General features: G+C 37.6%; 1 protein-coding gene across 2 annotated transcripts in view; it reads right to left on the bottom strand.

The window, feature by feature from the left end:
- Positions 1-25,352, bottom strand: part of LOC117305042 (serine-rich adhesin for platelets-like) — a 53,888-nt gene that overhangs the window by 5,464 nt on the left and 23,072 nt on the right. For both annotated transcript variants that reach the window (XM_033789746.1, XM_033789747.1), the window contains 8 exons: positions 25,134-25,310; positions 24,462-24,634; positions 21,974-22,082; positions 20,312-20,503; positions 19,292-19,456; positions 18,838-18,893; positions 17,041-17,110; positions 1,876-1,977 (listed from right to left, as the gene is read on the bottom strand). In XM_033789746.1, coding sequence (XP_033645637.1) covers positions 1,876-1,977; positions 17,041-17,110; positions 18,838-18,893; positions 19,292-19,456; positions 20,312-20,503; positions 21,974-22,082; positions 24,462-24,634; positions 25,134-25,310 — 1,044 coding nt within the window. The remainder of the gene's footprint in view (positions 1-1,875; positions 1,978-17,040; positions 17,111-18,837; positions 18,894-19,291; positions 19,457-20,311; positions 20,504-21,973; positions 22,083-24,461; positions 24,635-25,133; positions 25,311-25,352) is intronic.

The following is a 25,352-nucleotide window of genomic DNA, read 5'->3' as shown; positions in this document are numbered from 1 at the left end:
GCAACAGAAGTTGATGTTTTTATTAAATCGTCTGGTTCCCCAGTATGGGTTATTTTCAGATTGTGACATATTCTATTTTTCAAAAAGGTTGTAAATTTTGAACCAAACATCAAGTGTGTAAGATATGTCAAAATGAAGCTTGTTGTTTGCTCTTTTCTGCCATGTATAAACTCAATAAGTCAATTGTCCCCTTGTGACTAATTTTTGCAGAGCCCATCACATTTGTGCTCCTTAGCTTAACACAAAATGCAGGCTTAAAGCTTATAATAAGAAGTTAATGTCAATTCAATTGTGGCACATTTGCATCAAATGCTGATTGTCACATGTACATTGCTTGAAGGTTGCTTGAAGATAAATCCCTAATCACACGCTCAGTCACGGAAAACTGGACAAACCATATCCAACGAGGCCAAATTATCAAACAAGTTTGAAATAATACAGCTAGCCTACCTTACCATCTTGAAACTGTAAACAAAGTTCATGGCGAAAAGAGCTGCTATAAATCACACATATTTGCAATTTGAGTCAGTAGTAATCCATATAGCAAATCATCAATCATTTGTGTGTAAGAATGTATTTTTCCAACCATTACGGTGTAACCAGAGGATTGTACATACTTCACATCTTGACTGGTCCGATAATATTACTGCTTCTTCAACAAACAGTAGACATTAAGTCTGTAGGTATTATTGTTTTCCTTGTAAGTTATTTTTTCAGTGTCATGGTAGAGTTCATCATTCAGTTTTGAGTCTGGGTATTTTTTGTAGGCGGAAAAAAAAACAACGTCCAAAGATTTATATCCACCTCACACAGTTTATTAATTATGATTATTATTATTATTATTGTATTTGCCATGACAGTATAAAACAAAATACAAGACAATATACACTGAGATGGACAAGAGACAACAAAAGCAAATACATACTATGATCCATAGATCTGTTGCCCCACATCTTGGGTACACTATGAAATTAACATGGATTTAACATAATATAGTGCACAAAGCAAGAATAAAAGCAGATAATTATACAACCAATGGTAAATGATAAATATCTAAGAAGAATTTTTAAAAAATAAGTAAAAAGTAAAATAAATTAAAAAAATTAAAAAATTATAAGGCAAAGATAAACAATAAAAGGAAATAAATAAATAAATAAAAAGTAAACTTACAACGACTTAAAATATTGCATTAAGTGAATGGGCTAAAGCAAACTATTAAAAGGACGACTAATAAAGAAACAAACTAAGCTAAATATTACTTGCTGAGGTGCTGCAGTTTATGAGAAATTATTAAAAGTAGTCACAAAAAAAGCAAGATATGCGTGAAAAAATGTGACAGGCTATACAGAAATGAGTTGCTTGTCGCACAACCCACTTTCCAGTACATGGCTGTTGAGTGATCGGAGGGTGAAAAGTTTGTGTATATGGTTTTATGCTTCTTTAGGGTCTTTCACATTTTCTATAATAGAAACTTTGTTTTTGATCGATAACGGTCATGTTCTTTTTGTTCATCCCTTCGACATCAATAGTTGATGTTTTTATTAAACGGGCTGTTTCCCCGGTATGTTTTTTTTCTTCAGATAATGACATAATCTATTTTTTATACGGTCAAAACTTTTGAACCAAGTAATATAAAATTGAAGCTTGTTGCTATGCTTGAAGCTATGCTCTTTTCAGCCATGTATAAAACCCAATAGCTAATTGTCCCCCTTATTAATTGTGACTCATTTTCACAGCGCCCATCACAAATAGACTTATTTTTTGGTAATTAGCTTTTACGTGAACCAACAACAAATCCAAGTAAACATGTTTTTCTTTTGCATTTATGTAAACTGCACGGAATAATACAACCTTCGAGAGGTACAACAAACTCACCATTGACTGTAGAGGTGGAGCTTGTGATGCTGTGATGGCTTCATTGACAGGAGCCACACCCACTCTGTGTTTAGAAACCTTTGTCTTCTTTGATTTCTTCTTCTGTAAAAGAAGCAAACATCTGTTACATGTACAGTAGGTGAGATCAAACAAACAGTCCATCCACTGAGGGAAACTGTTAATTGGCAATTAGGAATAGTGGTTATTGAATAATTAGAAGTTTCTCAATTTTAATTGATGATTTTTCTTTAAAGTTCAATAAAATGAGAAGATGAGAGGTTTTTTTTATATAATAAATCTTTCATAATGAGTAAAAAGCTCTCAAAATGCTGTATAAGTGTACTACTGAAAGCTGTCGCAGGCTTCTCAACCAAAAGTTGTCATTGCAATTAATTTTCAGAGTGATTCCCAAATAAAGATCTTCCTTTAAGACTGTGATTTTGTGACTCTTTCCGTTATTTTTAGCACGGCCTCTGCAGAGTACAAGGACCATGGGAATACCAAAGCTTACGACATTTTTGTGATTTAATTTGTTACATCATGTAAAGAAATGAAGTATAATAATGTGTATTATCTGCAAGTAGGCTTGAATTCTTTATTCTGATTGGGCGATCTAAGGCAACATGTTCCTTTAAGGGATGCACAATTCTTTTTGAAGTATCAAGTAATAAACAAAAATCAAACTGACAGGGTAGATCCATAGATAACTTTACATGTTGTACATGTATGACTTCTGCATGGCTTTCCCTGAAAAACATAATTTACAAAATAACAATATATACTGCAAAGGTCAAATGTTCAATTCCTGCTCTAGTCATTTTTTCTATGTTCAACCCAATTTTGTTCTAAATTGATTAAGTCATTTGTCATGTTTGTGCTCATGGTTATTATTGATATACAAGGAAAAAGTAAGAAACCAATATCATCAAGCCTATACAGTCAAAACATTCAACAAATCCTGCATGTATGTATAATGGAGATAAAATCCATCAGATTGATGACAAACAGGAGTCAATCCTGTCCTACAATAGACAGTGGTTCACTGAACCTCATTCAAGATTCAAATTATAGACAAGGGTGTAAATTATGCATCGAGGCAGAAGCATCAATATGTATAATAGATGCTAACCATTAAACCCAAGTCACTTGAGACAAACGGATACAACACAGGGCTGTTTTTATTGACCGGCATGTCACTGGAGAGCGAACTCTTTATTCTACTGGCACAAATACTTTGAAACCTCTACGGATAAAATCATTTATCACGTTTGTGGGGGACTATATTGCGTCCAGGGAACCACGCTATTTTTCAGAGCTCATAGCGTTGACATTACAGACAGGCAATCTAGAGTTGCACCAAACCAAACAATTGAATTAAGTATATTGAACAGTTTAATGTCTGAAACAGTTAAGAGCAAATGGACTTGTTGTAAAATGGAAGATCCTGCGACTAATGCAGTCTTTCAGAAGGACTCTTCAGCAGCGGATCAGAAGCAGTATCAAACTCTGATAATCATGATATTGTAACCATTCTTTAAAGGCAGAAGCCGCTACTCTTAGCATAAAACCTTACTTGATAATGAGTAATGGGTAGCTGTTGATAGTATAAAACATTGAGAGAAACGGCTTTCTCTGAAGTTTTCGAGAAAGAAGTAATTTTCCTTGAATTTGATTTCGAGACCTCATATTTACATTTTGAGGTCTCGGAATCAAGCATCTGAAAGCCGCAACTTAGTGTGACAAGGGTGTTTTTTCTTCCATTTATATTATTATCTCGCAACTTAGAAGACCAATGGGAGACTTTCTGGGACGATAGAGGGCAGCAGACTTACCGGGTAAATCCATTGTTCTCAGAATTATGCGCATGTTCAGAACTACGTAAACAATGGGAATTTACCCGGTATGTCTGCTGCCGCCTAGCGTTGGAAAGTCTCCTATTGAGCTCAAATTTTTGTTTTTATGTTATGTTATTTTATGCATGTTGAGATACACAAAGTGAGAAGACTGGTCTTTGACAATTACCAAAGGTGTCCATTGTCTTTAATCCAAACAGATACATACAATTTAAGTTCACCTGTCCTCCAGAACTGGTCACATTTATTCGGGTTGGGTCGACATAAAGTCGTTTCTAATCTATTTAGTTTGATACAACTCTGGTCCAATTGTCTGAACCGCATAATATACATGTAGGAGGGTTGGCATAATACACAACGTAGGTTCGCAAAATTATAAGTATACTTTCATTTTATGCGTTATAAATTCTATGAAATAAGTTTATATAAAAAAAACACTGATCTTGCTATAAAAATGGCCACACAACAGCCGTGGGCAAATCAAAGCCAGCCTGCTACAACGATTTGTTCACAAGCTGTTATGCAGAGCTGCTCCAAATTACAGGGCAATTATAAGCACTCTAGCATATATAGATCTTAACATATTGTGCCACCCTTGAGCCTGCAGCTGTGTGATCTAATTTTGTACTAATATCAACTGGTTCACAATTCAAGCACAATAATAACTATCAGAACAACAAGTTTTCTAAGGAAATGCACTGTAGTGACCCCAATACACGTCAAACATTGACTGCGTTGATAATTATGGGAGACAGGTTAGGTCATTTGCGTCACTTGAAATGCGCATTATATCACACAAAATAATATAAAAGTTTTATATAGCGCATGTATCTACCAAACAAGGTAATCAAGGCGCTTAGTATATATACAAACTTTCGGAAAGATATTCTATTGAATTGATGAATTATGAGACCCAATTATTTAACACTTAAGGGTTTTTAAGGTGCTACAGTGGTGCATTTAGCAGCCACTGTCAGGAACACCGGGGCGAACCCCTCTCTTTTCGATAAGTGCACTTGGTTCTTTTACAGTGTTACACATACATGGGACCAAAGGCTTACACGTCCCATCCGAAGGACGAAGCAATGGTCAAGTGTTCTGCTTAAAGGCATTATACACTTTTGGTACAGGGGAAAAAAAAGTTCACAGATTTAAAAATAATTTACAGGGTTTACAGAAGGTAAAGGTGAAAGACTTCTCTTGAAATATTGTTCCAGGAAATGCTTTACTTTTTTAAAAAAACATTAAAACAAAATTCTTGATAGCGAGAATTATGGATTTATTTTAACACATGTCATGACACGGCGAAACGCGGGGAAACAAGAGTGGGTTTTCCCATTATTTTCTCCCGACTCTGATGAACGATTGAGCCTAAACTTTCACAGGTTTGTTATTTTATATGTAAGTTGTGATGAAAATGCAATAAAATGTTTTGGTATTTTAAGTGCGCGAACACAGTTTTGCCGGAAAGTTAGCACTTGTTGCCATTTATTGCGCAATAAATGGCAAAAAATTATACATTATTATTAGGTAAATATCATTTTTTGTTTTTTTTGTTTAATACCTTATGGGTGGAGGGGCTTTGAGGTGCATTCAAACAAAATAAACTTTTGAAATCACTACATAGTCCGTTGCCATGGTAACTGCTCATTTTGTGTTTTGGCAATTTTTGGCCAATTTTGGGGTCTGAAAAACTGTATTTTAGCATATATTTGCAACTCCACCCAGCCAATGCGTTTTTTTTTCTTCATAAAACCTTTCATATCAATAAAACGAGTCGTCCATTGCTCTACGTGAGACAAAAAATTATTGCTTTAACTTTTACCCTTATGCTATTTTTAGAACATCATTAGCGCATTTTTTTTGGAAAATTGCAAAATCAACATTTTTAACCTATTTTTGGCCCTCAAAATAACAATTTGCCAGGAGTCTCAAAATGTTCGGTTGTATTTTGGGCCAACATTGGTCCTTCCATTTTGAGAAAAACGTCTGAGATAAACTTGGGCAATTGTATCCTGTTGTAACAGTACTGCCTTAAAAAAAATGCATTGTGAAGTTGTTTTCTTCAGATTGAATTAATAACATTAATAAAGTAATACTTTTAAGTCTTCCATCAATCCGGCACCTTTCATGAGCACCCTGTAGCCTTGTGGACTACCCAACATTGATCAAGAATATTTTTTTTTTTTTTGCATGTTTATACAGTTGAGTGTTATATTTTTATACTTGTAAGTTGCTTTGCTCTATTGTGTGCCTGTATTTTCAATCAACATCATTGTTCAGCTTGTAAAAAGTAATTAAAGAGCATTTTTTTCATATGATTATGAAATTTGCAAAATATTTGTTTTCTTCTTCAAAAAAGCATGAAGTTTCTGGCAACACTGCTCCACAGTTAAAAATATACAAGAACTTTCTTTTTTAATTCTATGATGCATGTTTAAACAATTGAGAGTTATGTTGTCATAAGATGCTTTATTATATTTTGTCATAATATTTTGTCAGTCTTCATCATTGTTCATTATTTTATAATTTTAAATCTATACAATTGCCAAAAAGCATGAAGCTTCTGGCAACACTGCTCCCCAGTTCAACAAATACCAAATTTTTTTTTCGAAACTCCTACAGTATCTTATCTTTCAAACCTGGTAGCAAAACTTTCCTAAATATGCTACTTTCGGACTTCTGACAAACTTAGCAAGCCCCTCTATTTTCCAAATTGACCTTTGTTCAAAACACCCCTTTTTGAAATAATGGATGGTTCCATTCACAATTAACTGTACCTGTGTCAGGTGCATTTTTGGAAATACCAAGGGTGTATATTTGTCAAATTCAGCTGAGAAGCAGGTCATATAATTTGGTTTTCACACAGTGAAGCTCTCAATTTTGGGTAGTTTTTACTTATAAAAAGAGCTAAATTAGGTGAAATATGGCAATTTTCTTATTTTTACACCGTTGCCATGGCAACCAAAGTGCGGATGCAAAAACTATGCCTTCTTTTTACACTTTGGTTGAAGGAATTAACATGTGCAAAGAGTAAACAAGATCCTGAAAAGAAAAACAATTTTTTTTTTTTTTATACATTTTGAAAAAAAAAACACATTTTTTCTTCAAAAAAGCACGAAGTTTGTGGCAGCACTGCTCTTCAGTACAACAAAAACCAAAACTTTTCTTTTTAAATTCTTACAGACCAGTATCTTATCTTTCATGCCTAGAAGCAAAACTTTCCTAAATATGTTACTTTGAGACTTATGACAATTTTAGCAACCCCCTGTATTTCCCAAATTGACTTTTCCTCAAATCACCCCTTTTCGAAATAATGGAATCTTCCATTCACAATTAACTTCACTTTTGTCAAATGCATTTTTGGAAAGATTAAGGATCTATAACTACTATATCCAGCTGAGAGGTAGGTCCAAGCCCTCAACTTTCGGTAATTTTTGCTCATGAAAAAATTTGTACACTTGTGCAAAGTTTAAACGAAATCCATTTTTGAAAGTCTGCCACCATTTTTACAGCAACCCAGTCATAATGGCTTTAAAGGACATAAGTGTCGAGGCTGGGGATTTAAACCCACACTCTGCTGATGAGAAACACCAAAGTTTGAATTCAGTGCTCTTAACCGCTTGGCCACAACACTTCCACGAACCAAAGTGACATTGGCAACCAAATAGGCACAACCTAAATTTGTGTCAATTAAAAAATGTCAGTCTAAACTATCTTAAAGATACGCTAAGAGCCCTCTCACACTGGTACATGTATCTCTGAATTGTTCCTCAGGAATACAGCCGAGGGAGGCCCCAGGAGCTTTTAACACCATACCCTGATGTACATTCATTGTCCTTGCTTAAAGACCTGCTTGAACGAAAATGTCAAGTTGTGAAATTTGCTGAATTTCATTTCAAATGTTTTAAATCAGTAAGAAAATCGAGTCATATGCCTATAAATAGATTTTTATTGTGTAAAAAAAAACAGTCATTTGAATACCCATCCAGCTTTTATTAAAGATTTGCCAAAAGCTCTGTTAAGTAACCACTCATGTTACGTCATACATGTAGTTGGGAGCTCTAAGTTTTTCAGCTGCTCAGTTGCAGCTTTGAGGTATAACAAAGCAAACTCCCATACATGACGTCAAAGCATTGTCATTAAAACGCGGCGTCAAATGCAGAAGTGTTTTTAGTTTTTTCAAAACCTTGAGGTTGGAGCCTGATTGTTAAATCGATAATCAGAAGTGTACACATATCAAAATTACATTTAATGGTGAACAAACGCATTATAAACAAATGAAAATAGCATTTCCGTTCAAAACATTCCGCTCAAGTAGCTAGGTCCCCTTTCCACAGGGTTCAGGTTGCACATGTCAAGAAAAGATACATGTGTGATTACCAATCGGGTAACCCTACCCCTTCACGTTAGATCCGTGGCAGATTTTGTTTCGCAATCATCGTTATTATATGTCCGGCCTATAAGCCAAAGTACAGACAATTTGTTGGCAAAAGTCTTTGTAAGCAAAACAAATCCCCAAACATCTTGTGTGTTTCTTACATTTGAGAATGTCATTGAATAGTGTTTTTATTTATCAAATTTTTTTTCACGCGTTAGCACTGGCATGTTAAGAAAATTTTGCAGCAAGCATGGCAAAAAAGAGACGCCTGTGTTTGTACTGCATTTTCCCCATATTTTTCTGACAAATTAGGAACTAATTTTGATCTGTATCATGAATGACATCTTCAAAAGCAAAGGAAAAACACCGATCTGTTGCAGATCTGTATCTGTAGCCTTGCTTTTCCTCTGTAATAACCCAGTGGTGCTAACATTACTTCAAAACTACAAACATTTCTTTAAAACTTACAGGAAACGACATGTACTCTACTCCACAGGATTTGTTGAAAAATATAATTCTACTAGTTATGAATGACTTGGCAGAACAGAAACCCCTTAATTTGGGTTAAACAAAGAAACAATTGCCAATGAAACTAAGATGAATAAGCATGCAATTACAGCGCAAAGCGCCAACTAATTGTATGCAATATATGCAGGTTTAGGGGCCATTTATTTGCTATGAATGTGAAGTAATCATTACAATGCGAACACTGTTGAATTTTGGTCTCATGGTCAAGGAACTGAGAGCAGTAGCTAAAATGCCTTTAAAGCTACTGGTGCCACTGCTGTACATGTATCTGGACAAGTGATTGGAGGAACAGGGGGCAACAGAAAAGAAGATTTCAAACCACGGATAACTGAACATCCGCAGAGTGTCCTTGGGCAAAGAGGGGAACCAACCACTCTTATGTGTAGAGCGGTTGTGCAAAGAGGGGAACCAACCACTCTTATGTGTAGAGCGGTTGGGCAACCTGAACCTATGATAACAATGGCATCAAGACCATTTGTTGTTAACTTCATGCAGTCTACTGGCAGCCATTTTGTTCATGTGCTGGATATATGGAACTAATTGTGACTTGTGATCCACAGTAACCAACTCGACCGAAATATCAACCCTATTGCCATTTACATCTATCACTCTGGATAGTGCTATGCCCGGGGCTAGCACTGGATTCTATTGTTGGTGTTTTTATGAAATTACTCAAGAAGGAGACATTTTATGGACAATTTCTGGAACTGAGTAAACACCTTTTTCTACGGTAAGATGGCTGTTCCACACACTCGTATTGGTATGTATTTATTTGTCTGCATACTGATCTCCATGTTCCCTATGCATCTTGCCATCAAACAATCCTGTGTTTCAAACACTATGAGGACTGTGGAATGTGCATCTAACTTAAAAGACAGTTCCATGGTAGGCCGATTCCCTGTTATTCATCTGGCACCTTTCACTTCCATTTGCGTGTTACTGAGTGGTGATATTCACCGATTCCCTATTATGCGAATTCATCTGGCACCTTTCACTTATCCAGTTGCGTGTTACTGAGTGGTGATATTCACCGTTTCCCTATTATGCGAATTCATCTGGCACCTTTCACTTATCCAGTTGCGTGTTACTGAGTGGTGATATTCACCGATTCCCTATTATGCGAATTCATCTGGCACCTTTCACTTATCCAGTTGCGTGTTACTGAGTGGTGATATTCACCGTTTCCCTATTATGCGAATTCATCTGGCACCTTTCACTTATCCAGTTGCGTGTTACTGAGTGGTGATATTCACCGTTTCCCTATTATGCGAATTCATCTGGCACCTTTCACTTATCCAGTTGCGTGTTACTGAGTGGTGATATTCACCGATTCCCTATTATGCGAATTCATCTGGCACCTTTCACTTATCCAGTTGCGTGTTACTGAGTGGTGATATTCACCGTTTCCCTATTATGCGAATTCATCTGGCACCTTTCACTTATCCAGTTGCGTGTTACTGAGTGGTGATATTCACCGTTTCCCTATTATGCGAATTCATCTGGCACCTTTCACTTATCCAGTTGCGTGTTACTGAGTGGTGATATTCACCGATTCCCTATTATGCGAATTCATCTGGCACCTTTCACTTATCCAGTTGCGTGTTACTGAGTGGTGATATTCACCGATTCCCTATTATGCGAATTCATCTGGCACCTTTCACTTATCCAGTTGCGTGTTACTGAGTGGTGATATTCACCGATTCCCTATTATGCGAATTCATCTGGCACCTTTCACTTATCCAGTTGCGTGTTACTGAGTGGTGATATTCACCGTTTCCCTATTATGCGAATTCATCTGGCACCTTTCACTTATCCAGTTGCGTGTTACTGAGTGGTGATATTCACCGTTTCCCTATTATGCGAATTCATCTGGCACCTTTCACTTATCCAGTTGCGTGTTACTGAGTGGTGATATTCACCGATTCCCTATTATGCGAATTCATCTGGCACCTTTCACTTATCCAGTTGCGTGTTACTGAGTGGTGATATTCACCGTTTCCCTATTATGCGAATTCATCTGGCACCTTTCACTTATCCAGTTGCGTGTTACTGAGTGGTGATATTCACCGTTTCCCTATTATGCGAATTCATCTGGCACCTTTCACTTATCCAGTTGCGTGTTACTGAGTGGTGATATTCACTGAAACCCAGGCCCTGCAAAGCACCCCTGCACGGCATGTTCAAATAATTCAGAAATCAGCAGAGGCTCCAGTGTAACACTTGTAATCTTTGGTGCCACGCCAGTTGTGAATTCATCCTGAATGTGTCCAACCTGCAAACCTGGATGTGCCGCTCATGTGTCTCGATTGAGTTGCCTCATTTCTCCAACTCTTTTTTTGAACTTGAGAACCCTCTAAACCTCTCATTTGTTGATTATACGGGGGATACATCAATTGAGACGTTGCCACCTGCACCAATGTCTTCAACCGTCACGTCTAAGACAAGTATTAATTGTGTATCCATGAATGCTAGGAGTATCAAGAACAAACTTTCCGAGTTGGAAGTCCTGCTTGAGACAAACCACATCCATATCATTGCTATTTCTGAGACATGGCTTGACTAATCAGTCCCTGATGGAACCATCAGTGGAAATCACACCATCTTCCGTAAAGATTGTCACTCAAGAGGTGGTGGGGTTCTTCTTGGCATATCTCCCGACCTTCAACCTAGTCCCATCACTCATCCCAGCCTCGATATGGTGGAGTGTGTTTTTGCTACATGTATCGTCAAAGGCGAAAGATGGTTATGTGGTTCTTATTATCGCCCCCCCTCATGATGCAACATCACTGGATCGTCTCGAAAATGCCTTGCTCGCCATGAACTTAAGTCAGTATGCTAATATCGCCATAACGGGCGATTTTAATATAAACTGGATGGAAGACCACGCTCTTTTGTTTCTGTTGAAAAATTTCACCTCTGCCCATGGACTCCATCAACTCATCAATGATCCTACTCACACCACGCCTAACAATCGTGCTACCTTATTGGACTTGGTTTTTACGACGAATCCATCAAAAGTGACTAACATTTCTGTTCATGATCCTTTTTCCACATCTGATCATTCCATGATCAGTTTCTGCATTCGCGGGTCTCCACGGGTCATGTCTAGAACAATGAATCGGCATTATCTTTATGCCAAGTGCAACACTGCGTATCTACGTGAGCTGGTAAGACGTTGCCCCTGGGACACAGCTTACTCTGGAGGTGTTGATGCCACATGGAACCAGTTCCTGGACCTTTTCTTTTCTTGTGTCAATGCGAGCATACCATGCAAAAGTCAACGTAAACGCAGGAAATTTTGGGTCACAAGTGACATTCTTAAACTTGTCTCACTGAAACGGAAGTGCTTTCACAGAGTAAGAACATGTACAAATGATGAACTTCGTGAGAACTTGTGGGGTCAATATTGCTCTGTACGGAACAGATTGAAAAATAAGGTTAAATCTGCTAAAGCTAAGCATATTAATGACTTATTGAATCTTAAGGACAATGGTAAGCGTTTCTGGTCTTACATCCGAAACAAACGTTCTGTTGCTGAGGTAAGGGCATTTAAAATCAATGGTCTCATGTCAACTGACCCTATTGTAATAGCCAATGCTTTCAATGAAAGGTTCACATCCCACTTTACCAAACCCAGCACAGGTAACGATATTACTTCACCTACATTGGACATTCCTAACATGGGTTCTGTGTTAATCTCAACTCCTGATGTGGTTACAAAAATAAAGAAAATGCCTGCTGGCAACGCTGCCGGCCCGGATGGGGTCACTGTTAAAATGTTGAAATTGTGTGTGATGGAGATCGCTCCCTATCTGTCAAAGTTTTTCAATTTTTCTCTTGATCAGGGTATTGTGCCGAGTGCTTGGAAAGTTGCCAATGTTGTCCCTATTCACAAACAGGCTGACAGGAGCGACATTGGCAACTATCGTCCCATTGCCCTCACCTCTGTTTTTTTCTAAGCTACTTGAGAGTATTGTTTCTGATAATCTTTGTTCCCATCTGGAATTGAATGGTCTGATGTATGATTTTCAGCATGGTTTCAGGAGTGGTCTGAAACACTGGATCAAGTCAAGTCATGTGTGCATGTTATATCTCTTGATTATAGTAAAGCGTTTGATTGTATTTCTCATAATATTCTTGTAAACAAACTCAGATATTCCTATGGGAACCACGATTCCTTACTTTGCTGGATTAATTCATTCCTCACAGGGAGAAAACAAAGGGTAGTTTTTCACGGATCTGAATCAGGCTGATCTAATGTCACATCTGGAGTACCACAGGGGTCTGTCTTGGGCCTTTGCTTTTTAACATTTATATTAATGACTTACATATATGCAGCTGTCTAACTCCCCTCGCCACTATGCTGATGACACTTTTTTGTATAGACAAATTCAGGGAGAAAATGATTCTTTGTCCCTCCAGAGAGATCTTGACAAAATAAGTGCCTGGTCCAATAGAAATTTAGGTAAATGCAACTAGAAAAGGCTCAGAGGTATGCCACAAGGCTAATGCTTCATCAAAGGAGACAGGAACAACGCTACAATAGCAGGCTTATAGAAACAGTGCTTTCCACCCTAAGTAATAGAAGAGAATATCTGTTCTTTGCTTTTGTATGTAAACAATTAGTTGCTCACAATCATACAGGTGCCTTGTCATCCTTTTTATGCAAAATCTTGGTTAATGCTAGACACAAAGATAAACTTGTTTTTCATCATTTATCAGCCCGTACCGATTTGTTAAATTTTTCCATCCCCTGCCGTTTTGCTCGTGGCTGGAGCAACTTGCCTACTGACCTTGTTAACGATTTCATATGTGCCCCCTTACAGGAATTTTTATCTAAGCTCAAAAACCATTTTGATGTATAGACTGGCTTTTTAAAGTTCATGTTTTGCTCGTTTGCCTTTTTTGTTCCTTGATTTGTATCATGTTCTATGCTTTTTAATTATTTTTATAATTGTTCAAATTTTTCTACCCCCTGCAGTTTTGCTCTTAGATAGAGTTACTTGCCTGTTTACAATGTCATTTCATATGTGTCCCCTTATCGGAATTTTGTTGTATTGCTCTTTAACCATTTTGATGTATAGACTTGCTTTTTTTACGTATATCATTTTATGTGTGTTTATCTGTGTATGTCTATGCTTGTTTGCCTTTTTAAATTGTTTAGTGTTTTGTATTATCTTCTGTGCTTTTTTATATGCTCCCTCTTGCCTTAATGTGTTTTTAGGGTTTTAGGAGACATACGCCTTTTGGCGACAGTTATTTTTTTAACTTTTATGCTCTCCTGGGCACCCCACTGTTGTTTTACTTTGTTTTCTTAAATATTTTTAATGTATGTACATGTGCTTGTAAATGTGATTGCCCGAATAAATATTATTATTATATTATTATACACTTTCGGAACAGAAAAAAAAAAGTTCACAGATTTACAAATATTTTACAGGGTTTACAGAAGGTAATGGTAAAAGACTTCTTTTGAAATAATATTCCATGAAATGCTTTACTTTTTGAGAAAACATTAAAACAATTATCATTTATAGTTAACACATGTCGTGACATGGTGAAACGCTGCAGAAACAAGGGTGGGTTTTCCCGTTATTTTCTCCCGACTCCGATGACCGATTGAGCCTAAATTTTCACAGGTTTGTTGTTTTATAAGGTGTGATACACGAAGTGTGGGCCTTGGACAACACTGTTTACCGAAAGTGTCCACTGGCTTTAAAGGTAGGCTATACGTTTGGTAAGCACTCTTAATATTAGTGTCAATCAACAATTTTGGTAAGAAGCCTAGATAAATAGCACTTTTAGAAAGATTTCTCAATTTTATGACATAAAAATTAAATCCGAGAACATTACTGTCAAAGTGTCACTTATGACTCTCTGATTAAGTATACTTATTACAGAATATTCTTCTTGCCTGGACATAATCTGTCCAGATTTGTTGGTGACATCTCAAAAGCATGACCACCTTTTGAAATGAAATTATCACAGTTTAGCTTGATTGCCTACTATATATAGCATTCAATCAATTGACACCAAGTATACTTAACCTAAAATGCAAACAAAAAACAGGAGAACTGCCACAAGCTGACAAGAGTAGGCCACAGGGAATATGGATTAAACCCACATGACTTACACCTCAGCTTCAAAATCACAAAAAAACATTAAACATTTGCCAAAAACAGATCCAATTTAAATTGAAAAAACAATTCTGACTTTTGACATTATAGTGTAACGCAATCAGGGCTGTGTAATTGAAAAACAGACAAAGCTGATGACATTTTCTATTTTTACCTGTTGGAAAAATATATGTCACAGGAAGTCAAAAAGAAAGTGTAGCCATTAAAGGGTGTACAACACAATGTCTACAGATTTACATGAAATTTACAGTTTCAAGATAATGATAGAAGAAAGCTTCCCTTGCGAAATACTGCAGAATTTGAGAAATTAGTAAAAAAATATTTTGCGTCCGAGTTTAAGCATGTAAAAAACGTATTATATAGAAGAGTATATAATAACAATCTGTAAATGAGTTGGGGGTGGTTCGGAAAAGAACCGTTGGATTAACTCGACGTTTCGATCAGTATGCTCTGATCATCTTCTTTAAAACGTATTTACCGTGTTATGGTATAATACCATAAATGATTAATATGTTTTTACCTGCTAGATAAAACTACTTTGTGACTTGTTTACTCTTTTCTATAAAAAAAAACATCACCTCAGTAAGTAATATTCAAAGATAAGCTTTCTAATATAGTTATCTTCAAACTGCGTAAGTCTAATGTAAATCTGTGGACATTTTGAAGTACTTGAATCTTTTAAATAGCCAAGACTGCATATTTAATACTTAATGAGTGTCTCCTCACTATAGACATCTTGAATACACAATGAATGCCCGAGGGAGCGGCAATGATAGGTAATCAACTGGTCATTGCCCTTTTCTGAAGACACTCAACTGTCTCTAAGGTGAAATTTATACTTTGTCTAAACATCTATTAAAGGATCTGGGTACTTTGTGTAGGACACAAAACACAATGTCCACAGATTGATATTAAACTTACATGGTTCAATGATAATAATGGTAGAAAGGTTCCAATTTACTACACGTACTATACTGAGGCGCTGTAGTTTTTGAGAGATGAGTCGAACAAGTCTCAAAAACTATTTCCGTCTCAGTGAGACAAAAATTATTTTAGCATTTAAAACGTACTTTCATGGCATTGTTTACCTCATTTTTCTAACAACAAGTTTAATTTAAATCTGTGGACAATGTGTTTTGTGTTACGAAAGGGCCCTCTAATCCTTAACTCAAGGAAAACCGAGGTAAGTGGTTGGAAGGACAGGTTTCGTAATTACATGTATGTAAATTTCTACATTATCTATGGGTCAACTCCATCCGCTGATTATTTTTATTTTTTTTACTTCAATGAAACCCTCTTATGTTTCTGTGAATTTTGTTTGAAAAAAGATGTACTTACCAGAATAAAGTTACCAATCAAAATACCATGTCACATGTCAATTTGTGACTGGCATCCTGCTCATTTCTGCTAAGCAGGAAATTGTTAAGCAAAATGTTCTGCTTAAAGGCAGTGGACACTGTTGGTAATTACTCAAAATATTTATTAGCATAAAACCTTACTTGGTAACGAGTAAAGGGGAGAGGTTGGTAGTATAAAACATTGTTGTGAGAAACAGCTCCCTCTGAAGTGGAGTAGTTTTCGAGAAAGAAGTTATTTCCACGAATTTGATTTAAAAACCACAGATTTAGAATTTGAGGTCCTGAACTCAAGCATCTGTGACATAGGTGTTTTTTCTTTTATTATTATCTTGCAACTTCGACGACTGATTGAGCTCAAATTTTCACAGGTTTGTTTTTTGATGCATATGTTTAGATACAGCAAGTGAGAAGACTGGTCTTTGACATTCACCAATAGTGTCCAGTGTCTTTAAGCAGTTCTATGAAATTGGGCCCAAAAATTAGGCTTGTACTTTTAAAAGGAAGGTAACAGACAGGAGATTTGGTAAGCGTACATCATTTAAGAAACAGTTCACTTGAAAGTAATGTGGTTGGAAATAAGTATCTGTTTTCATTGCCTAAAATTTGAATCTGAGAAGCATTGCTTTCAGTAATGTTTCTCATACTGTGTACTCCTGTTATGGGTTAATTGTTCTTTCTGCGTGAAAACAATCCAGTCTTTTTTCAGTTCGTAGTTTTTATACACAATTTAACAAGCGTTACTGAAAGTAATTTTCAAACTTGGGTGTATAAAAACTGATATAATTAACGTAACCCAACAAAAGTGAAAAGTTTCTCCCAGTAACTTGATTGAAAGAAATGTTCTACCATAGCAGATTTACTTTCAGACAAAATGTCCCCATTTACAGATAAAAAGAGATTGGGTTTACCTTGTTCGTTATCTCTGTAGACGGCAAGTTCTCTGTTTTCCATCGCTCATTCCGAGATTTTTTCATTTTCCTTCAAAAAGGCATTGAAAGACAATTCGTTTAACCTTACATTTTTATAATCTAGAGTTTAATTAATTCACGATGAATCATCTTCAAGCTGACACTCATTGTCCACAAAGCACTTAATGGCAAGACTTCACCCAATATATTTTCGAACAACTTAAAGTTTTCACTCGGTCAAGGAATTTTTTATCATGGATGTCGATCAACTTCCATGCTTCTCCTCATTGAACCAAAGTCTCAAGACTCCTGGGGTGACAGGTCTTTTTAGCCAGCTTCACCACGCATCTGGAACTCTCTACCACTTAGTCTTACATCTTGTCTTTGAACCACAAAATTTAAATCTCCTCTCAAAACTTATCTTGTTACAGGTTTTCAAGGACCATGTTCCTAAACCTGAGCAATGTGAATTTCACGTTTGACCTGTGGAATTGAACTCACCACCACCGGATACTATTGGTAATTACTCTATATAATTGTTAGCACAAAAACTTACTTAGTTTCGAGCAACGGAGAGTTGTAAACAGTATAAAACATAGCTCCCTCTGAAGTAACACAGTCTTTCAAAAAGAAGTAATTTCTCAATAAAATATTTTAATAGCTGAGGTCTCGAATTCGAGTCATCTGAAAGCACACAACTTGTGCAACAAGGGTGTTTTTTCTTCCATTATTCTCTCGCAACTTCCACGACCAATAGAGTTTAAATTTTCACTCGTTTGTAATTTTATGCATCTGTTGAGACACATCAAGTGAGAAAACCGGTCTTTGAAAATTACCAAAGGTGTCCAGTGCCTTTCAGTTTTAATGACAGGCCCTCTGAAGCACTGTGATGTAGCCCAAGTCAAGCACGGCTAGACCTAGTCTTGGTGCAAGGCAAGACATTCCTTGTTTACCTTTCACGCACAGCGCAGACGACCCGCTCATTCAACTCACCAATAGTGCCCGCCATGACAAACCGCCCATATACACTAACCTGACGGGGGGCGTTTTTTTTGCCCTAATGATGAGTTGAATGAGTGGGTCCGCTGCGCTGTGCGTGAAAAGTAAACAAGAAACCAAAACAAGGCTAGACTCCATGTGATTTGACAGGTGGAATGCATCAGCTGGTTGATTGAAGTAAGGGCTAAATAGTTTGGATATATCTGAGAATGGTCATCTAAGGGGTGCCCTACCATCCACCGTGGCACCTTGTGAACCCTTATAAGGTGCTACATAATTGGGGATCAGAACTCATCACTTCAATAACCTGAAAGTTTGTATATTCTAAGCGCCTTAAGTACCTTGTTAGGTAGATGCGTGCGCTACATAAGACTTTGATATTTTTCACTTTGGAATATTTGATAGACATAATAGATGTGCAGAATTTGACTGGGGTGTCGTGGCCGAGTGGATAAGAGTACCAAACTCAAGCTCTAGTTGCTTCTGTTCAGCAGAGTGTGGGTTTGAATCCCGGTCATGACACTTGTGTCCCTGAGCAAGACACTCAACTATAATTGCTCCTCTCCACCCAGGGGTAAATGTGAGGGCAGAGATGGTTCTTGTAATTGGTAATAGCCGAGTAGCGCATAAATTGCGCACAGGCTTTATACTCCCCAGGGAGCTGAGATGGTTTAAGGAATGATTTTAAAGGCCCAGTGACCAGGGGTAATAATGTCGGAAGCGCTTTGAGACACCCCCCGCGCGTGAAAAGTGCTATATAAAAAACAGTCTATTATTGTTAATATAAATAAGACTTACCTGGCTGTTGGATTTTGATCATCAGGCCCATGAGTGGCATCAGGTGCTTGGTTTACCTGCAGAAAAAGATTACATTACACGAGAACAACGGATTTAAGAACTCTGTCATCATCATGCATCAAACATTCACATTCAAAGTATGATATTTCATTTCATTTCTTCTGGTTATGCCTCCTAGATTCTAAGAAAAGCGGAATAATTGAACAACAATATGCATTGACGTCATCCAGTCGCCATCTCAGCGGTCAAACGGTGACGAACAATCGAAACGCACAGATTTGTACGTGCAGCACACAGGATTGGCCAAATGAACAACCTCCTTTTCACAGGCTTGTGATTTTATGCATATATGTTGGGATACACCAAGTGAGAATACCAAGTCTTTGATAATAACCAAACGTGTTCAGTGCCTTTAACCAAAACCACTGTTAGGATTGGATGAAATCAAACTTACTTTGACTTGTTCTTCTCGCCGATTCAACTCTTTGGTTAATTGTTCTTGTATCCGCTTCTCTTTCTTTGTTGATTTCCGTACCTTTCTATCACTGGGGGTCTTTGCTTGTTCAAAATCTCCACTACTTGGATATGCTTCATGAGTCTCCGAACGACTGTACCATTTCTGACCACAATAACATGTAAGAAATGTTTAATGATGGTATTGATGACATCATCAGGTGTCAAATTGCAATGGATATTTAGTTTTAAAAGTGACCATATGCTATTTACTGTAAGTCTTTGAATTTTACAGCTTTTATATTTATATTTGGGCATTTAATAGATCATGAATGGTGCTAAATTTGAAAAAAAAATGCCAAAAAAGTATGACCCCTCCTTCCATTTGTATATTTTCTTCCAAAATACATTTTTAAGCTACGACCATACTATGATAAAATACACTGGTTCACTTCCGATATCCGAACTTAAGCAACATCAGCCGCTGTCAGTACTTAATTGGTGACCACTTGGGAATACGGGGTGTTATAAGGCTTTTGAAAGACAATGAGCATTATTGGTAACTGTTGAATACCAGTCTTCTTACTTGGTGTATCTCAACATATGCATAATATAACAAACCTGTGAAAATTTGAGCTTGTTTGGTCGTCCTGTAATTGCGAGATAACTATGAAAGTAAAAAACACCCTAGTCACACGAAGTTGTGTGCTTTCAGATGCTTGATTTCAAGACCTCAAATTCTAAATCTGAGGTCTCAAAATCAAATTTGTTGAAAATCACTTCTTTCTCGAAAACTACGTGATTTCAGAGGAAGCTGTTCCTCACAATGTTTTATATATCAAGGTTAAATGCTATTAATAATTTTGAGTAATTACCAATAGTGTCCACTGCCTTTAAGCTTCATACGCTTTTTATGGATGTGTTACAACCAAAAATTGAAAGACATTCCGAATAACTTGTTTTTGTTTTGACAAAAACTTAAATCTAGATTACACCGTTTATTGTGACTGAATAACAATACCTGCTGATTGCCCAATAGTGATAAGCTGTCTTTGTCAGTATCACTAATACACTCCCCCACCAAAGCATGAGGTTTTAATGGAGGCAACTTGCTATCTGGATAGACTGAATTACGGAATCTGACTGGAGGTGGCTTAGGTAGAGTCCTTGCTGCCTGAGGTGTTGATGTTACATGACTAAACAGTGGCCCTTCCTGCAACACAATATAGTAATAACAAGTTATCAAACAAGCACGAGTGGAGTATGGAAAAATATAGCGCTTTTGCGTCCCATATCCAACGATATCCAGACGGCGTGTGAACGTATTTATCTTCAAGCAAACTTGGCCCGTGACCATAGAACACACAAGACGCAGGTAGTGGTACTAGCCGTGCAATATTATACACATAATGAATGTTTATGAGTGCAATGGTGCGAATATGTTCATGAGTTGAAAGATGGAATGTTCTATTCAACGAGGCGGAGCCGAGTTGAATGGAACATTCCAGCTTTCAACGAATGAACATATTCGCACCATTGCACGAATGAAAAACATTCATTATTTGTTTTATATAACATCCAAGTAGAACTTTGTCATTTTGATTGAAAGAAACAACTTTCAAAACAAACAATTTCAACTGTAGAAGCCGAATGCTAGTAATTTTACTATGCCTTCTTGCAGTAACACCTGCTGCGTTACCAAAGACACGCGCACGCAGTGATGTTTTTACTCAGCTTTTTCGTTCCATCCGAAAAGTACCATTGCACGCTGGCAGCGTGCCAGCGTGCAATGGTACTTTTCGGATGGAACGAAAAAGCACGGCGAGTGACTCAGCGTGCAATGGTACTTTTATTTGCTATCACGTGACGGACAATCCTCCAATCAAATGGCAAGGATCTGCTTGGGTGTTATATAATATAAGTTATCACACAAGCGCGAGTGGAATACGGAAAAATATAGCGCTTCTGCGTCCCATATCCAACAAGGCTGAAGGCCGAGTTGGATATGGGACGCAGACGCGCTATATTTTCCGTATTTCCATGAGCGCGCGTGTGATAACGTATTTATCTTCAAGCACACTTGGCGCGTGACACAGAACACACAAGACGCATGGTAGTGATATTAGCCGTGCAATATAGGTTTTTATCACCACTCCATTCTGCCAATCTGATTGGACGATTAGCGCGTACTGGAAGATAAAGGTTTTTATCACCACTCCATTCTGCGAATCTGATTAGAGGATTAGCGCGTACTTCAGGAAAATATTCATAATAATAGTGGCTTCTTATATAGCACTAATATCACTCAGTTACGGTCGTACAATAACACACATGACCAATGGCTTTACGTCCCATCTGAGGGCGCATCAATAATGGTTAGAACACAAGTATGACGACCATCACTCGAACCATACTCTGCTGAAAAGAAACCAGAGCTCAACCCATTGCGCAACCAAAAGTCTGGAAAAAAAAGTCTGACATGTGTGCACGTATGGAGGGCCAGCACGACAAAGTCGTGCAGAATGGCATTGGAGAGGCTCACATGTTCTTGCTCACACGTGGGCCGTGGACGGAGCCTAATGGATCGGTCTATTCTCATCTAGTAGAGTGATAATAGTATCTTTCTGATACGAAAGTCCCCCGCTTCACAACCAGAATTACTAAATGCAATGGAATGTCTCACCTCCTGTGACATGGATCCATCTGATGCAGTCTTGTCATTATCACTATCATGTTTCTTTCTTGTCTTTCTCTTTGGTAATGGTGCACGACTTCCTACTTGATCCTCGATCCTGTGCAAAGCAAAATCATGAGCCATCACTCTTTTGTTATTATCATAAAATATAATTTTATACCAACGAACCCACTTTGTGTCTGTACAGTAGACACACATCTATCATTTTGACAGAAGTTTTTAGTGGCCAGAACAATTCTGTTTTTTTTCTCCTCAATTTTTTGCTGCCATGTGGAGGGCTGATGTTTTGATTCAACTGGACTTTTGTGTAGCGTGTTGAGGTAGGCACTAAAGCTTTGTTGTACCTTTACAAAAAGCGCAAACAGGTTTTAGAAAATGTTATTATTATTTTTGGGGGGTTTTTACCCATACACCGATGTGTGTTAGCACTGTATTCTCAGTACTTTCCCGAGTTCTGTGAAAAAATATCACAGGCATGTTACTCGGGTGGGATTCGAACCCACGACCCTTGCAATTCTAAGAGCAGTGTCTTACCAACTAGACTACTGAGGTTGCCCGATAGCATTGCAATTGCAGTATCGCAAGGGGTCGTGGGTTCGAATCCCACCAGAGTTATGTGAACCACTGTCAGTGTCTTTTCAAATGTTTTCACCCACAACATCAAATCCCCTGAACTCGATGTAAGAGTATTTTTGTTGCTTTTAGTCAAAGAAAAAAAAAGGCCTCAAAAAACAAACATTGCGAGTGGCCATGGAAAATACATGTATTTCAAAATACAGATGTGAGGTGGTAGGCTACATGTCCAGGGGTAAAACAAAACAACAATGAACTTTGAAATAATTGATTAGAAGTTAGAAATCTTGTGTCAAATTAAAGCAAGAGTCAAAACTTATCTGTACACAGGCATGCAACTGTAACTTCAAAAAAAAAAAGGAGAAAATTTCAATGATTTTGTATAGTATTTTTCAATTTCAAATGGTAAAACTGAGATTCAAACAAGAGGAAATCAGGAAAAGAGAAAAAATGAGGACAGAAAAGAGGAAAAGTTGCATGCCTGTATAGACAACGTGACCTATGTTTACATTCAAACCGCCCTCTGTTGACAAAACACTATATACGTCATGTTTCGCCGGGCACTGAGTTGCGTAAGATTGCATACACTATAGCTGGCTGCCAAAACACAAAGGTTTTGCCCGGCGGTATGCGCGCGAATCATGTTATGGTTTTCATGTGACGTCACAGGTCACATCGTCTATACAGCTGTATGGCTATGTTTCACATGGAATTAGTAAACTTGGAGGCAACCAACTGCATTGCATACACAAGGAACACTTTGGCAGCACAGAAGCACCATTTTTAGCTATATCTTTCTACTACCAGGAAAAGATAGCCGTAGTAAAATTAAAAAATGAATGAGTTTTCAGGCTGGAGATTGCCTTAAACTGTTGGCTATAAACTGACTGCCTAAAATGGCCTTCAGGGAGGTGAGTAAGAGGTTGTCTTCTCATCATGTCTTCCACGCATCCCGGTTCAGCATCAGCAGCCTCAGCTCAGTTGTTTCTTGCTGTGTTGCACCATGTGTCAGCTGCTACAAATGTACATGCAAGTCTTCTCCTGCCCTAACTTCTGTTCCCATCGATGGGTTCCCAAAGAACTATAAGGGGCTCACAGCTAGCTCTGGATGGCGGACACAGTGGTCAGCCTGCCTCATCCCTTTGTTTCCTGATCTTAAAAGATACTCATGGTAGGGCATTGTAGAGCTTGAAGTTTGACATATCATGGTCTTCCCAATGTACATGTAGTGCCATCCCTAGCCATCTGAGCGGCCATCAGAGAGGTTGTACTGAACTGAGCTACCTTTTTTACAGTCAAACCAGGACCACTGGACCAAAACCCTTCTCTTTTGAATAATAAGTGCACTGGGTTATTTTAGGTGCGTTACACAGCACACGGGACTAACGGCAAGTTCAATCCGAAGTCGGAGCAATACTGGTTAAGTATCTTGCTTAAAGGCACTGGACACTATTGGTAATCACTCAAAATAATTGTTATCTTAAAAAACTTATTTGATCACGATCAATGAATAGCTGTTGATAGTATAAAACATTGTGAGAAATGGCTCGTGAGAATCAAGCATCTGAAAGCACACAATTTGTGTGACAAGGGCGTTTTTTCATTTATATTATTATCTCACAACTTGGACAACCAATGGAGCTCAAATTTTCACAGGTTTGCTATTTCATGCATATGTTGAGATACACCAAGTAGTGTCCAGTGTCTTTAAGGAAACAAGTCTCATGACCGTGGATGGAACCCATACTCTGCTGAACTGAAGAGAACCACCAGAGCTTGAGTTTGAATCGCTTTTATCTGCTTGACTTAGACACGCCACAACAAGAAAGGTTGTTAGACCAATTCACCACCCTCCCCCCTAAAAAATCAGTTAACAATGAAAACAATCGTTTGTTCTACTTACTTAAAAGCTTGTCTTTGTCCACTTCTTTCCTGATGGAGTTTCCCATTGGCAGTCTTCTTGACTGGTAGGCGTTTATCCAATGACGTCTCTTCAACAAACACTTCTCCTTTCTCTATATCAATACGTAAGCGACCAAATTCAGTAGATGTACAAGTGGCTCTTTCCATAGTTTTCTAAAAAAACAAATGACAAGTTTCACTGTAACAGTTGACTGTATAGATTTTTTAGTTTGTGTAATTTTCCGGTGCAACTTAACTTATGTAAATATGATACAAGTTGGGAATGATATAGTCTTGTGTGTTTATCTGAATCATCTCCAATGCCAAGCACTAGCACAGACTTAGCATAGATACCAGTTATCTGGAAAAACAGCGCTTAAAATTGAAACAAATTTTAAATCAAGCTTAAGAATTTCCGGGCAATTGAGAGTAGTTTTCTTACAGTGGAGCTTCATACAATGTATGGGGCTACGTGTAGCTCGGTGGTCGGTGATAAAATAATATGTGCTCTAGTATTGCGTAGTAATTCAAAAGACTTGGGAAGGTAGTAAGTATATAGTGCTTAATACACATCGGTGCAAGGGTAAAACCAAATGATGTATTTATCATGAACGAAACCCTTTTTGGGATCTGACTGTCTACATGCTTCTAAGAATGTTAACTGTTGTCTTACCATTTCTATGACTTTAGATTGGTGAGCTTTACGATGACAAAGACAGATCCAGTAGATGAGGAAGATAATGACAATGATCAGGAGTACAGCACATACAACACTGACTACAATAATCCATATACTGTAGTCCTCGGCAGGACTAGGTGATGCAAACAGTGTTATACCTGGAGATTTCACCTGCAGTCAAGACAATCAGTAAGTATTACTTGTATTGCTACA

Source organism: Asterias rubens, chromosome 22, assembly GCF_902459465.1.
Source record: "Asterias rubens chromosome 22, eAstRub1.3, whole genome shotgun sequence".
Taxonomy (NCBI): domain Eukaryota; kingdom Metazoa; phylum Echinodermata; class Asteroidea; order Forcipulatida; family Asteriidae; genus Asterias; species Asterias rubens.
The sequence above is the reverse complement of the archived record's forward strand: the minus strand, read 5'-3'. Positions and strand labels throughout refer to the sequence as shown.